The sequence below is a fragment of the Durio zibethinus genome, chromosome 14 (assembly GCF_047325235.1).
Source record: "Durio zibethinus cultivar Kanyao isolate XHJ-2024 chromosome 14, ASM4732523v1, whole genome shotgun sequence".
In the NCBI taxonomy this organism is placed as follows: domain Eukaryota; kingdom Viridiplantae; phylum Streptophyta; class Magnoliopsida; order Malvales; family Malvaceae; genus Durio; species Durio zibethinus.
Window position 1 is genome coordinate 21514799 of NC_143175.1, and position 16295 is coordinate 21531093.

Genomic DNA, 16295 nt, shown 5'->3' on the forward strand with positions numbered 1-16295 from the left:
ATATCTAGTCTTAGTTAACTGATCAGAATGGGTATACTGTCAAGTGGTGTGGATTGCTATGGTCAGCAAAAGTGGAGGTCAAGTAACAAGTGGGAATATAACAAAAGCAAACTCATGGTTATGGTAATGTATTGTATTTTTATCTAATTGGGAAAGGGTAAAGAAGCAGAACCTGAGCAGTTATTTCTTGGTGTTGTGTTAGGTAAGAGAAAATTTTATTTGGAGAAGAGATGGAAATGAAAGCATTATTACAGCATTAGAAAATTCCATCCAATTATAATTCACTAAGCCATTTGATGTTTGAAATGCTGATGCCATGCAAGGCTAGCATTAATTTTCCCGATGGAAAATAAATATTTGAACAATGAATGGCTTTGCCAGCTGCCAAGTACAAGTAGCTTTATGGAAATACAAAATAGATTTAAGCTTCCTTTGAAAGAACGATAAAATTAACTATGATAAAATTAAAAATAATAATAAAATTTATTATAAATACAATTAAAAAATTACTGTAATTACTAAGCCGTTTGAATCCTATCACACCTTTGATATGATATGATTCACTATACTTTTAATTAAATTCAAACATTAACTCCAATAACATCAAATCAATGTAAATTTCTCATTAAATTTTTATTTAATTGCAGTAATTTTTTTAATTACAGTTATAATAAATTTTATTATTGTTTTTAATATTACTGTTATTAATTTTACCGCTCATTCAAATAGAGCTTTAATCTTATATCTCCCTATAAATCTGATGAAACCCAAAAATAAAAACAGCGAAACGAACCAGAATAGGCAAAACCTTATTGAATCGAACTGATTTAGCTTACAAATTATATCAGCAACCATAAACGCCATTATTAATAAATTGATGTGTTAGATAAAAACAAGATCAAGCGTTCATTCCATATTTTCCTTCTGACATACAGAAAAGGAATTAGGAGCACCAAAACCACTAGAAAAAAGCATACTCTTTGTTACAATCCAAACTACACTACAGAAAACATTCAACAAGACATAAACGTAACACTATTTAAATGGTTACTTCATCTCCTTCAATCTTTAATGAAGAGATGAGTAGCTTAACAACGACCAAGATGTTAAACGTATGTTCTCAAACTATGAATTTTCATTACTTATATTGGAGTTCAATACAAAAGCAAATCATATACAACACAGCCTTCTTTAACAAATTAAAACATGAAAATAAAAATAAAAGAGTTGAATAACCACAAACATGAGCCACATGCCAACCATATAAAAGAATGTTGACCTGCCAACTGTCCTCAACTACAATATGTGACCATTACAAAGGCGGTGACGCTAAGAGGAGGGGGCAAAAAATAAAAAATCACTCTTTCAGGCAACATCACAATCAATCCGGATACTAACCACAACTACATTCATCAAAAAGCAAATGACAGAAAGCTACACATGGCAATCCAGGCATTTTGTAGCAATGAAACCACAATTTTCGGGCAGAATTGAAGATCAAATTAAACGAGGAATTGCTAGTTAGAATGCAATGGAAACACATAAACCACTCTTTTAAATGCATTCATGCTCTAGAATAGATCAACTTTCTTCTTCTGCATGTCTTGCTTCCACTTTGGCAATTTATAAAATGCCTCTTTTGTCATCCTGAATATTGTCTGGAACTCCTCAGTTGACAAATAAGCCTGAGAAATCAAAGAGTAAGAACATGAATATATTCAGAAAATGATAAGAGTGTACTTAAAAACATCAATGGCAGAACAAACCTCTCTCCGTTTGAAATCAATTCCAGTCACAGGATTTTCAGATTTGGCCTTCAGTTGCTCATAACTGAATGTACTTTGAGTGCTTCTACTTCCATTCTCATCCTGCTCTATCTCTTGTTTTGGTTCCAAATCCTCCCCATTGGTTTCAGATACTACAGCTGTCCCGGCTTCAGCAACCTCTTGAGAATCCTCTGCTTCAGAAGGGTCCACTTCATTCTTTGCTTCAGCTGTATAATCTCAATGCATCAGATACAGTTCAGAATTATATGTGACGACAGGAGGTTAAATTTACTTATCAGATGCAAAACCAAGAAGATTTAGCAACTTATGGTGCATCAGTCTAAAGCAATGATTCTTTTTGTAGATTACATCGTCCAAAGAGTACAAGGGTTCTTACGAGGTGGGCTGGTTACTGCAGGAGTGGTGCTGGTGGATTTTGTAGGGGATGCATCAGGTGATTTCTTCTTTTCAGCAGTAAGAACTGAGGAAAGAGCAGCTACAGCTGCTGCTCTTTGTGATCCCTGACTAGTGCTGGAAGGCTTTGGAGCTAAGGATTTGCTTGCTGATGATGAATTAAATGCAGATGATAAGGCAGCTAAAGCTGAAGCTCTTTGTGTAGGTCCTCGATTTCCATTGGATCGATCCTGGGGCTGAAATAAAGGTGGAGATCAAATACTTAACAACCCATAAACAAAGTAAAAGCATGCTTTGAATTCTCAAAATAGTGGCACACAGAACTTCAGTCATAATCACTGTATATCAAAATAATAATACATTATGACATGTACCATGAGGAATAGGCTGCACAAGCAAAAAGAAACACCAATCAGCCGCAACAAGTAACATACAAAGCCAAAAGGGTCAAATGAACAAATTAAAGTTAAAACATACATGATTGATGAAAACAAGCAGAACTAATATTCAAACCAATTGAAAAAAAGGGAAAGAAATGCATTATCAAGCTGAAATTAACAGGTAAAAGTGGTGGGGAAAACAGAAATAATTATCCAAAAATAAAGCACATAGCTAAAAAGGCAAATTAAAGATTAAAACTATAAAAGAAATCTAATTCATTATTCTCCTTTTTTTTTTCTTTCTGCCTTTTGCTATCCTGCTATAGCAGCTAGCACGGATGAAAACATTAATCAAGGAGCCAGAATAGACAAAAGAGAACACGAGCAGCTTGTTATTATCACTAGTAACGTATGGTTGGAAGTCTTCTTTGTTCCACTTAGTCTTCGCTGATTGATGAAACTAAGTTGATGAACTAAAACCCTATACAATCAGAAGTTTAGGTAAAGTATGTTGACCATTATCAAAGGCCTCAAGAAGATTATTGTAGGTCACCTAATAATAGCACCAAATAGTCCAATCCTAATTATGTGGTAAACATCTTGCTTAGGTGGTAAGGTTAATCAAATCCTCGGACTTCCTTTCTGCTTCCTGACAGTAAATGCTAAAATGATTTTCTCCCAAGTTCCTGAGGTAAGGTGGATATGAAGCCTCACCATTCTCCAATGGGTCAGATTTCAACACCTATTGCATGTAAGATAAAAGGTCAAAGAAAAGATGTTCAAGTGCTTGAAAGGACCATAAGCCTCTGGACCATAAGGTGAGGAAGAAAATTTTGGAAAAGAGGAAAAGAAATGTATGCAAAAAAAGCATTTATTTATGACATTGCAGGAAGTAAATAAGATGAAAATAGCAGTGTACTAGAATGAGTAATGACTTAAATTGTTTACTTTGTGCAGTGAAAACCTAATGTCAAGACTGGTTCAAGCAGCAGATACAAGAGCATGTCAGAAGAAAAAGGAGGCAGAAATAGGGATTAGGGACAGCTAGGGACAACATAATTATGTTAACTTGTGATAAAGACTACTTTTCTGCAGAAGGTGATATCTCTAAATAAATGAAACCTTACATGTATGCTTACAAGGCATTAACATCCAGTTTTATAAACCCCCTTTCAAAGTGAACTTCATTAGGTGGTTTATCAGCAGTGGTAGCACCCCACTACATCAAACCACCAATGAAAGAACTAAACATAAGAATCAAAACTGCCAACATTTCAAATTTTGAATGAAAGGCTGCATAAAGCACAATTGCTTTTTACAGGCTGAAGCAACTAAGTCTTACTGTTCTTTAGCAAGTTTGGTTGGAAGAAGTACAACAGGTTCAACTTTCAGCTTTATTAATTGAGACTCAAAAATAGATAGAGTCAAAATTAATATATATATATATATATATATATATATATATAGAGAGAGAGAGAGAGAGAGAGAAAACAGTTCAGAAAAAGTTTAGTGGCATAAGCAGTTTATTACCGAAAGGGATGATCTGGCAGAAGATGGATTGAATGCAGAAGACAATGCAGCTAAAGCTGAAGCCCTTTGAGTGTGACCCCCTTGGTTACCATTGGACTTGTCCTGTCTCAGCACCATAGAATCCATCAGTCAGGGAACTAGTTTGTAAATGAGTATCATTGTTTTGAGGGAAAGAGAAATACATTATCAACTTCAGATAAGATCTAATATCACTGCCCTTGTTTACCGATAAAAATTATTACCCAAAATGACTACAAGGTCAGGATCAAAACTCCACCTTAGACGCAACCACTACTATATTTCAATGTCATCAAAGCTGTAACAGATAATATTATAAATTCATCTTAAAAGTTTGTTTCACGTGTCACTCAAGAGACTTCCTCTTTCTGAATTAAGTAGCAACAATATGCATAATAGAAAAATGGTTCTTGATGTCCACGATGGATAAGCAACTAAAAGTTCTTAACACATTAAAGAAAGAATAAAGGTTATAACAGGAAACCATAAAGAAGCCATATTGAACAACACCAAAAGATGTGCCATTATAACCCAATCTTATCCATACTTTTCATCCATCAAAACAAAACCTTCTTCAATAAGTTAATTTTCCTTACAAGGAGCCTTGGAAATTAACTCCAATTTAATTTTTATGATGCAAATTTCTCTGTATACTAGATAGAATCTTCATATACTGAAAATTTTCACTTCATGTGAATTTAAGATAGAATTTACCTCTACAGCATGGCTAGCCCCAAAGAGCAATGCCACCTTCTTCTGGAATGAGTTTCCTTGCACCTGTGTTCCACAGAGAACTTCTAAGCATAATATCAAACAGATGCAGTTGCTTGCAACAAACATGAAAGGAAGGATGAACCATGTCAGTCAATGAGCTAACTCTTAAAGAAATCAGTTAAAGAGCTGTTAACTCTTAAAGAAACAACATAGCGTTTCATAAATTTATCAGTATAAGTACACAATTAGCGGTAACTGTTTTTTTTTTTTTTTGGGGGGGGGGGGGGGGAGAGGGGGGGCTATATTGTGAGTGGGCAGAATAGGGTAATGGTGATGTTATCCAAGATACAAGAAGCTCTCAATGGGATGATCCTTAGATTTTAATTTTTGGAAGAATTTAATGGTACTTTCTTAAAACAAGTGGAGTATTGATGGTTAAAGGAGTGGTTAAATGGTCATTTAATCTTTATACAGGATCTCCATCAGACATAAATTCAAACATTTCCTCGTCTACAAAACAATTGCATTGGTTAAAAGAATATGGATTGCATTTTCCCACTTTCGTCCCAGTTTGAGTAGAAAAGCTGAGAATATTTGTCATAATTTTTTGCTGATGAAGACGAAAGTGATGTAACATTAATTTGACAGCAAGGATAAAGTAGAAAAATCCAGTTAAGGACACACATACCATAGCTCGGGTGGAATCCCATGAAAAGAATGTAGTGAAGAAGCAGGGTTCGTTCCCTTCAGTAACTTTGTAAAGTGGAACATTTGGAGACAAACCCTCTAGAGATGCAGCCATGTCTATGTATTTCTGCACAGAACTTCTAAAATAAATAACAAGCATATGAAAAGGATAAAATGACAAAGGGATCAATATTTTATTTATTACCTGGCCAATTTCGAAAACATTTTGCTTTTCTTTAGTGTCTACAGAATGACCAACCCAAACAAACACTTCAGCATGCGTGTCGAGTATCAAACTATCTTCTGTCAAGAGATCATCCTGAGAGAAATTGTAAACTTCCTCAACCTGCACAACAGCATGTAAACTTACATATAGAAGACACTGGATACATGTAGGAACAAGTTTCAATTACATTAGAAAAAACTCACCTCAAACTTTCCTGAGGCATCCATGTGGAAACAGATAAAATCATGGAAAGAACAGTTAGAATGGTAATAAGCATCATTAATAACTGAACAGTTAGAATGGTATTAAGCATCATTAATAACTAAGGGCAGGAGGAAGAAATCTTAGAGAACAAATTTGAAAATAAAGCAAATCACATTTATGGATAAGAAAATACACCTTTATTAAGAGAGAAAGTGAACAAGTGTGGATCCCTGATAGTCTCAATGGATGCATTTTTGCTTGTATAACTTTGTTTCCCACCAAGTGCAAACCAGAAGGCAGAGCTCTCTGTTCCTTCTTTAGCATGTTTAAGAGCAACTCCAGGCTGAATGCAAAAGATTATTAGATGATTGAACATAGGGGAGGGACTTGTTTGAAGGGACTAATCAGTGCTACTACTGACTTTTATCGATGAGGAGCAAATCACAAGCTTTAAGCCAGAAAGATACATTATGCAAGAGTGAAATACATCCATCTCAATTGTTAATTTTGAGTATATTTTATCTTGTACCACTGTATTCAGAAGAGATTTAAAGGGAAAAAAAATTACAAAAACCTAAATAACTCCGTCTCAAAAAGCTGAAAACATGTACAATCTGTGACTACAACACTCAACTTGAAAGAACTATAATCATTAGATAAGAATCAAATCTTGCCATTTGACCAGTACAAGATATATAGGCACACATTCCAGTTATTACATTCTTTAATTTTATTGACTCATTGGTCAACTGGACTTGTTGGAACTTACATGCTAGACTTTAACCATATCAAGTCATTACCAAGTTTCCAACAAACCCATGTGCTTTAATCTTGTGTAAGCAACAAAAGCCCAAAAGTAAACAACTTTCTGTAAAGAGTATACCTTCAAAAATTCAGCAACTTTTGCAGCTAATTGCTGCTGTTCATAGGTGCTTTGATTTCCATGCCAAGTGAAAACTGAAGATCCAGATTGCAGGAGGAAACACTCAGTTGAGTTCAATGAAGTTGCCACCTAAACAACAGTTACAAAAGCAAGGATACAGTCATCATGCTGCACTACACCTGCTGCTAGGATACAAAAGGAATGGGTAATCATGCAACACACATCATAACAACAAACAGCAGGAATAGAGGCATCGTCACACATTTGATTTCAAATAAAAGTAGCTTGCATCTCACTACCAGTAAAATAATGGAAAAATAATGAAAATTGCATTTTGGTCCCCTTCTCTGCCTTTCAACATCCATAATCAGGTAAGGAGCATTTATTTCAATCCCAAGGCTTTCAGGTTCATTTCTCATGAGTTAACCAAGTATTCTTTTAGCTGCCTCTTTGAGTGATAAGGCAATGAAGTTCTAAACCAAATCAAGCTTCGTTGATGAAGAAAGTCTTAGAATTTCTGTATTATCCTAATTGAGTTGACATAGTTGTTAAGTTAAAACCTTCTCAAATCATACAATCTTCATCTAACATTTTCAGTATTCCATGCCATCCATTCTCCAACACAGCAAGCATTGCATTGGCAGTAACATATTCTTTTCACATATGTTTTAATCCTAAATTTCTGAAAAAAATCACATCTTGCATAAGTTATGATACCTTTTATTATCTAGTTTCACATAATTGCAGCTTTAGTAAACAACAACCAGAGGTATAGATCTGATATTAAGAAATAATCAAAGCCTCAGAAGACTTGCCATCTGAATATTTCAACTCATGCTAGACAGCAACTAATTCAGTTTCCAGTACATATAAATATTCATTACACATTCATTTTCACATAGTAACCAATCATAAGTGTATTGGCAAATAAGACCACCTTAGCAAGGAAAAACAAATTTCTTTTATGTTACCAAAGAACTAAGTCAAGGGAACTATAAATGATGCTTCCTTGACTAAATAAATAATTCATCACACGATAATTTGTTTGAAATTTAGTAAACTGGTAGCAAAAGGGATGGGACCTTCAACTGGTATTTCATGGTAATAGGACACTGCAATTATACTACCTTGGTCAAAGACGATTCTGGACAAGCACTGAAAATGAAAACTTCCCAAGATGAACACAATAATGCTTTCCGAAGAAATGATAGGAAGAGATTTTTCTTACCACTTTCAGAACAATGAACAAAAAAATGCCGAATATCCCAAATTATTTAAGATAGGAAAGGCTGCTAAAGTTAGGCTAAAGAAATGAGATATCTTTTTGCTGCATAACTATTGACAATGAAACAACACAATTCCCCACTACTTGGGAAAAGAACACAGAAATAGTCGATGGTTTACATGTTTACTTGCCGAATTTCAATCAAATTTCTCAAAATCAAAAACTAAGAACATCTCAGTGCAAATTGAAAAAGGTGTTACATCAAACAAGATTCTACAGTTAATGGTGACAACAGGAAATGGTAGGGTCTAACAAGTACTTGCATTAAAAACAAAATTAAACTACGCATTTGCATGTAAGTTTTAAGGAAAAACACATTTAGCTTTGGAAATTCAAACCAACCAAACATAATTTAAAAGGCAAAAAGTGACAAAAAACCAATTAATGCATACCGCATCAACTTGCAATGCTTTGTTATTGTGCACAAAGGTTCCTGATATCCGAAATAGAGCAATACAATCAGCTGTGTAGGTTTCATCTGTCAAGCCTTTGTCTGCTATACTCTTTTTGTAACCAGTGCTTAGACCACCCTAAAGAGGAATTAATCGTAGGAAAATTAGTTGATAACCTCCCATTCTAAACCAAAAACTCCCAAGCTTCGGTAATGGGATTCTAAAACTTTGAGGTCAATTGAATACCTTAAGGACCACCATTGGTTGAAAAAGAGCAATGAATTGGGGTGGCTCTTTACCTTCAAAAACTCGACCCTGCAAAAGCATCTATTAGAGACACAAGCGTTAGATTAACAGTACTCAGATAAAGGTAATATGATACCTGAACAGGCCTCCCCTTAAGTGAGTTACACATTGTATTAGCCAACCGAGCAGCCATCTTCTGGTCCTCCTGCATTAAGAAATATATATACTTTTAGAAAATAAAATTTTAAGTAGCGAGAATGACCATCACCTGAATGAAGTCCATCAAGTTAACAAGTAACTACATAAGCACCTCTTTCTTCTATGCAAAGAACATGAAGGATGGAAGCTATGGATAGGAAAACTAATGAAAAAAGGGGATTTAGATTCAACGTAGAGAGCAAGCTGAACAAGTAGGTATCGTCACCACTTAATGAGCTAGAAAAACAAGTAGATATTTTCACCACTAAATGAGCTAGAAAACCAATACACCATAAAAAGGACAACAGACTATAAAGAATAAGCTAAAATTCTTAAAAATGAACAATGACTATAAAAGTGCAACTTGTTGCAAAGAAATTTAACATGTAAAAATTACATTTAAGAAACAAAAACTGAGGTACACTAGGTGTCACCAGCACAGATCCAGCTGATGGTTAATGTACTATCATCAATGGGAAAAAATATATAGAAGTTTTCAAGTTTTTTTTTCTTTTCAATTTCATATCAGAGATTTCAGGTTTTCTTTTTCCTTTAATTTTATGTTCAGGGTACTAGGGGTGCTGTGGTAGTATTGCCATATTCCAGAATGGTTGAGGACTTATAGGCCTGAATTTTCTTCAATTCATCCTCTTTTATTTGCTTAATTTGTCAAGTAATCTTAATTCCCAGCCACTAATTGCTCTATTTTGTGCAATGAAGAACTTCCTACTGTTCGTCCCCATTGCAGATGCATCAAAGATTAGGACTCCTAAACTCAGATAAGTTTCCAGCATCAATAGTTGCAATCCAAATTAGAAGAGGATTCCTAAAATTTATAGATTTTCAGATTTTATCAAATATTATTTGTCCTCAATTATTCTTGACTCAAACTGAAGTGATGCAGATCTGTTATATCATATACGTAAGTATGTGCACATGCATTTACTATTTTCATAGCCTGATCTTAAATTTAAAGAATCTGATAGTTGCGATCAAAATTCTATTGGTGGTGCTTCAAGATTGACAAGGGACCAATGATACCTATGAATAGCTAGATAGAATAAGTACCAAAAAGGAAATGAATTAGGCAGCTTAAGAATCCAGATTAGGTAGCAGTCCAAGTTTATGATGTTTATGAAATTCGGGAGGCAACTTCTAAATTCCATATCACGGGGAGGCCTCATATTGGGGGCTATATGTCGTTCTTTCAGTAATAACAAGGAGCTTATCTTGGCAGCATGGTCCATATTATTTAACATTAGATCCACTGTTTCACATTGCTACGTGGAAGGCACTTCCATCATAAACAAAAACTTGAAGACAAATGACTTAAAATGCATATTATTTAAATTATTTCAAACCCAACTAAGAACAATGAAAATTACCTCAATGCTATCCTTTCCAATCCAACAGCACAGAAAGTAATCTTCTTTCCTGTCACCTGAGTGGTATGTATAAAGCACAATGTAGCAGTCTCCGCTATAGAATTTACCAATATCCTCTTTTGTCATCGGCGTCTTGGCACTTCCATTGATGCACCACACCTGAAAAACAAGTAACACCATACTCATGTAAACAGTATGCATCTTTAAGTCAAATACCAAAAACTAACTAAAAGCAGAATATTAACTCGACCTCCATCTTTCCACCGCTTTCAAGCAAAGGAGGAACTTCTTCATTTACAGGAGCACTTTTGCTCATCCCCTTGACACCAACTCCTTGTTGCTTCAGCAAAGCTAGCAGTAGAAAAATACCATTCGATAATGTTAACCACAAAATATAATAGTGTCATTTGTAGCTTATTAAGTGATCCCTACCAGCGACTTTTCCTCTTCCCTCCTCACCACCAGGAGCTGCAGACCCTGCAGGCCAAGAATCAAAGTTGGACTTGAATGAATTGGTTTCATACCCTTGGATGACGCGGGTCATGCGTGTTGTTTTTGGTCTATTCTGGCCAGCAATGAAGTCCTGGAGATAAAAGGATGGGAATGAGAATTCTTATTCTAGAAATACATAAAGAAATCAAGGCCATGCCTCTAGCTCTACCTCAGAAACTTGACTGGCAGCTTTTCTCTCCTCTACTTGTGTCACCCGTCCAACCCAAACAAAAACCTCAGCACCACAGTCTAGTAGATAGCATTTGTTGTTTTCCAAAACGCCTTTCGATAGTTCTCCTTCTACGAGCTTCACCTCACCATCAGTAATGCTACAGCAACCAGTGATTCCAAATTAGCAGTTAATAAAGACATACACCTTTTAAGACAATAATAACATAAACTAATATTTACTCAAAAAGGATTTCAATCAGGAGTGCCTAGCCACTTAAAATTGCCCCTAAAGAGATGCTCTGCCAGAAAACAAGCATCTAACCAAAGAAAATTCGGCTCATCTATATTACCCCATTATATCGGTGACCATAAGAACATTCTTAAAGCAGCCTGGCGGACAATTTAAATAAACTTAATATGTTCATCTATTCTCTCCAGCAAAATCGCCTATACACATGAAGGCTTTTTGATATCCACTCTAAATTTTTTTTTCTCCTTTTTCTTTTAAAGAAAAAAGGCGATTGACAAAAAGTGTACATATTAAATAATTCTGACCTTAATCTATAATGCTGCCTCATGACTTCAGTAATACTCATAACAATCTTGATAACACATTAAAGAACTTGATTTTAGATTTCTTGCACATAAAGATAATTGATAGGAATTCCAAAAGAACATTGAAAAACATGTGACATTGAACAGATTGAATAAAACTAAAGAATGGGTTTTAGAGTTTGAAAAGATGGATAAAAGTTTTAGAGTTGGTTGCTGTTTAACTAAGGTTCCATACTTCCATTGGTTGAGATTTTAGGGTAAATATTAGCCATATTAGGACAGCTTGAATTTAAGGATTGTTATATTGAAGGTAATAAATAAAGGATTGATACAGAAATATGTGGAAGCTTAAGCATTTCAAATACATAAAAAGAGCCTTGGCTTGCAGAAAGCAAAGAGAAAAAAAAAGTTATGTGATTTGTTCCATTCTTTGGGACCCATAAACAGTTTCTTAGGACATTTGCTTAATTTTAGCCGATGATTTCACTTGGGCAAGAGGTAGGGGCTACAAGCCTATTAATTAATCACTAAGAAGCTTAAGTACTGTTATGAACACATAAATAGGATACAGAGTGTTGGTACCTAACTCTACCAAAACTGTAGACGAGCCGGAATCTTCATTTCCCCAATAGTAAAAAAAAGCAGAAAATACAATTACCTATAAAGTTTAGCAGGAGTAGTCTCGGGAATAACATCATCTTCAGTGGCAATCTTCTTGCCTATTGGAGCAAAACCACCAAAGAGGACCCAGAACTCACCTGAGTCGGACTCAGTGTCCAATTTCCCATCATCTGGCAGGGTGATTACCATTTATGTATATATAAGTTAAGATTGAAAAAGTGCCAGCTTTAGATAGAGTAAAATAAATAAACCTTGCAAGCAATTCAATTAATACTTGTAGAGAAGTAGAAAAGATGGAAAAAAAACAATATCAATACTGTAAATGCATCACCCTTACCAACAATTGCAACATTGCACGTTCCCTCATGATACTTTTCCTTTAAAAATTGTATAACTTCTAATGCCTTCGCCCTTTCCTGAATATTAGAGTTTGCACCATTGAACTGATAAATCTTATTCTGAGTGTCCAGGATAAATACATCATCATGATTCAGTGAAGACCGAGCAAAAGAAACCTGCAAGAGCAAAATACAAAATGGTATTAGCCTCATCCACAATAGTCTCATATAACATAGTTTACAATTAATTTATCAAACTTTTCTTTCTTTCTTCTTTTTATCCATACTCATCAAACTTATGTAAAGAGCATCAGATACCTGCTTCAATTTTACAACTCGTTTTCCTCTGCAGACATACAACCGTGTTTCAAACTCTTCTTCTTCTGGTTTTTTAAATCCAGAAGCAATACCACCCTCCAATGGTATAATGCAAGGTTTAAAGTATGACAAAAATTTGTCAGACTCATGGCCTTGAAGTTCCCTGTGCTGCACAGCACGCCCTCCTAGTACTGCATCTAGCTCAACAGTTTTGATAGCAGCTGTTCCGGCCTCATCCTGCACGTGACAGCATGATCACAAATGATGTTTTAATTCATTTGTAAGGACTATTTAAATCCTCAACAAATTAAGAGAACTAGATGAAGCAAAAGCACACCTGACTTGTATCTTTCCCAATCCAGAAGTGTATGTCATATAGATATGAACCACCCTTGCTAGGTGTTGTCTACAAAAAACATATAAAAAAAAAAAGAAAATAAGATATTAAAATAAAGAGGCAGTGATTCACCTTAAATTATTCATCCAGCCCCAGAATAAGGGAGACAAATGTGTGTTATGTGGGTGGGATCCACCCAAGAGAGCAAGCAAGTGAAAGAGAAATAAAGTCTGCACCTGTAAGACAATGTAAGAATCCCCCATGTAGAATTTTCCATGATCAGACTTTGGCAACGGAACTGGCTGAAAATTCTCAATACGCCAGATTTCAGTCCCACTACAAGATGTCAAGTGCAACATCCTTAACGTAAAAATTTATCAGGACACACATGCAATATAAGCACACACCTCAAAAAAAAAAGATATCATATGTTTTTCCCGCTGGCATTGGAAACAACTTATTGATTGATTACATCCTCTCTTATCAAAAAACAAAAAATATCTATACTCTTATATACAAGAAAAGGTTAAAAAATTAAGTCCATAACTTCACAACTTATATGCCTTCCATTTTAAGGATACGGTTTCTGACCCACTCCTTGAAATGCAGGATCCAGAACTTTTGCAGAGCTGGACATTTCTCAGAATTCTTCTTTAGCACTGTTTTATTAAGCAAAAATAGTATAGCTCAACTTGAGAATCCAACCTTCAGCAGTCCGGATGTTGCACAAAACTTACTGGAGAAAATACGGGGATTAGATGATGCAAGGAAAATTAAGTTACAACATCAAAATTAAAAAAGAAAAAAAAACCTTTTTAACCATCGCTTACAACAATTTAAGCTGACTAAAAATATGATCCTATTTCACAATGCACCATATAAGCACAAAATAAAAAAAAAAATTAATAAAAAGTCTAATAATCAGGGCAAAAGCGAAAATCAGTTTTGCTTTCTATAACAGCAGTAATTCAAAAAGAAAGAAGTCACAGCTTTTCACAATCTTCAGCAACAAGCCAAGTTGGCAACTCTTGCATGCTATCAAGTTCAAGCATTAAGAAACTTCAGACAAACGTCTTTATGTGTCCTAGCACACAAGCCAGCTCACTTGAACTGTATTGCTTCGAATTAAAATAATAGCAAATAACATTAATAATCTTGGTAGCCCAATCCTGTCTTCTCCAGGACCTTCTTTCAAGGTCAGCATGATGGTCAACTTCCCATTAAAAAACTGTCATTTATTTCAATACATCGTTATTTGAAAAATGAAGCCCCACATCTTTCCATAACAAGTTGAGAAACAAACTATCACAGATGCATGCATTGGTTTTGAGAATGATAATCTTCTTAAAAGAATCCTTGAACACATGGACAATGGATAAGCCAAAAAACTTTCCCCCTCTTTCTTTAATGCTTGGAGGTTGATCCACATGAGAAGGAAACTACATCAAATAGGTCCTTGCAACTAATGCGCTAAGAATTTAATATATTCCTTTCACCAAAACCAAATTATATGGTGCTCTTTAAATCAAATCTACTTGTCCAATCAAAGTGTTCTAAGAATCATTTAAGCTACTGAACTACTTACATCTTCAGTTCCTAATTATAATCATCCATCCAAACTGTCAAAACTTGGCTGATCCTATCTTAAAACTAACGTCAAGAAATAGCATAAAAGAGTACTCTTCCAAAAGGTTGATCTCAGATTACAAAATATATATTCTGCACCATTATATGAAGGATTAGGAGCCACTTTTCAGCTTGAATAAACATAAACAATGCCTTCCATCCATGGATCTTGCGTTGCAGAATTTAAAACATCAAGATAAAGTTTACATAATCGATGGGAAGTGGGGATCTCCACTCAATATTCTTAGTAAAAATACTCATCTTTCCATATATGCACAGATTTACCAACTCCTATTCTTCTGGACAATAAAATAAATAAAATAAACTCCAATTCTTTAAACCAATCATCCACCATTTCCATACTAATGTAACAAAAAACCATTTATTCCACACATGCCCAAGTTTCAAATGTTTGCTTGCAGTTGATCCAAGCTCTTAGGAGAATGCCCTCATCAAGCTTGCTCAAATCTCAGCATCCGTAAAAATCACTCCATAATGAGCACTCAGAGGATACCAATGTACTGTTTGATTTGATCATACGGATACACAGAAGATTGCAAGGCAACAAAGGAGTTTTAGCACTAGCGTCCTAGATCAGCAATTGAAACAGCACTAAAACGATCAATCACGGGATCAAAAAAGCAACAAAAACCGAATTGGATGAACCCAACAACCGTTCAAAACTTGGCTCAAAGCTAAGATCTTTTAATCTCTAATGCTCAGCTACAATAACAAATTAAATCATTTTCATGCTGCTGTCATAAAACTGAATTCCAAAATTTCCGTACACTTACAATAGAGAGTTGAAAAAAAGAAATATTTCACAAGCAGCAAACAGACAAATCATTATAATCAAGCAGCTTACATGACCAAAAAAAATAAAGGAGAACAATCTGAAAAATTGACATCAGCGTCAGGCAAGCAGATCAAAACAAGAATTAAGGAAAAAGAAACAAAACCCACTAAACTTAAGACAAAATCAAGCATACACAGATCAACAAACATTAAATCAAACACGAAAAGATGAAGATCCAAACGAGTTATAACCCAAAAAACGATCAGAGCAATGGCCTCTCCCTTGATCATAGCAGAGAGAGAAAAACAGAAATAGAAATGATCAACGAAGAAGAAAAAGGGTACCTTGAGATAGATCTCTCTCTTCGAGTTTGAAGGAAAGAAGGGAGAGACCTAAGCAGAGCTGGCAAATTAGGGAAGATGATACTGAGGAAAGAAAAAAGTGAATTATTAGAGTGGTATGCGTTGGTTGAGTGTTTCTCTCTCCAACTTTATCTTTCTATTTTTGAGACTTTTTTGAGATTTGCAAATTGAGAGACACAGAAAAAAGAATGGAAGAATTATGATGGGGAAGGAAGAGAAGAAGAGAGACCGATTTTCTTTTTTTTTCTCCTCTTTTTTGGTTACGTTTGGAAGGAAGGAAAAAGATTTTTGAGAGTTCGGGGCAGAGAAAGCCGTTATTTATTAAGACGAAAAAGATCAGGTGACGATGGC

The 16295-nt window shown here is 35.0% G+C and overlaps 1 protein-coding gene across 2 annotated transcripts; it reads right to left on the bottom strand.

Moving 5' to 3' along the window:
* Positions 1–1115: 1115 nt before the first annotated feature.
* On the bottom strand, positions 1116–16295 carry LOC111294020 (villin-2-like). 2 transcript variants are annotated; one of them, XM_022887148.2, is made up of 24 exons: positions 15927–16295; positions 13742–13896; positions 13397–13496; positions 13161–13229; positions 12824–13060; positions 12505–12682; positions 12205–12337; positions 10990–11149; positions 10761–10911; positions 10579–10679; positions 10329–10487; positions 8882–8950; positions 8746–8814; positions 8500–8637; positions 6823–6951; positions 6135–6282; positions 5939–5949; positions 5715–5855; positions 5511–5636; positions 4823–4885; positions 4091–4192; positions 2164–2416; positions 1767–1993; positions 1116–1685 (listed from the first exon to the last, which is right to left on the bottom strand). In XM_022887148.2, the coding sequence occupies exons 2-24, from the start codon at positions 13795–13797 to the stop codon at positions 1572–1574; spliced, it is 2934 nt and encodes a 977-aa protein (XP_022742883.1). In that variant the 5' UTR covers positions 13798–13896; positions 15927–16295; the 3' UTR covers positions 1116–1571. The 2 variants fall into 2 exon arrangements, with proteins under 2 accessions (XP_022742883.1, XP_089599926.1); XM_089743800.1 differs by lacking the exon at positions 4091–4192.

Bases quoted from the DNA above. Each gene is read 5' to 3' on its own strand.
- LOC111294020 (XM_022887148.2), bottom strand. From the start codon at position 13,797: ATGTCCAGCTCTGCAAAAGTTCTGGATCCTGCATTTCAAGGAGTGGGT. The intron at 4,193-4,822 runs GTAAATTCTATC...GTGCTGAGACAG, and splicing joins GGGCTAGCCATGCTGTAGAG to GACAAGTCCAATGGTAACCA. The intron at 2,417-4,090 runs GTAATAAACTGC...CCTTTATTTCAG, and splicing joins CTGCCAGATCATCCCTTTCG to CCCCAGGATCGATCCAATGG.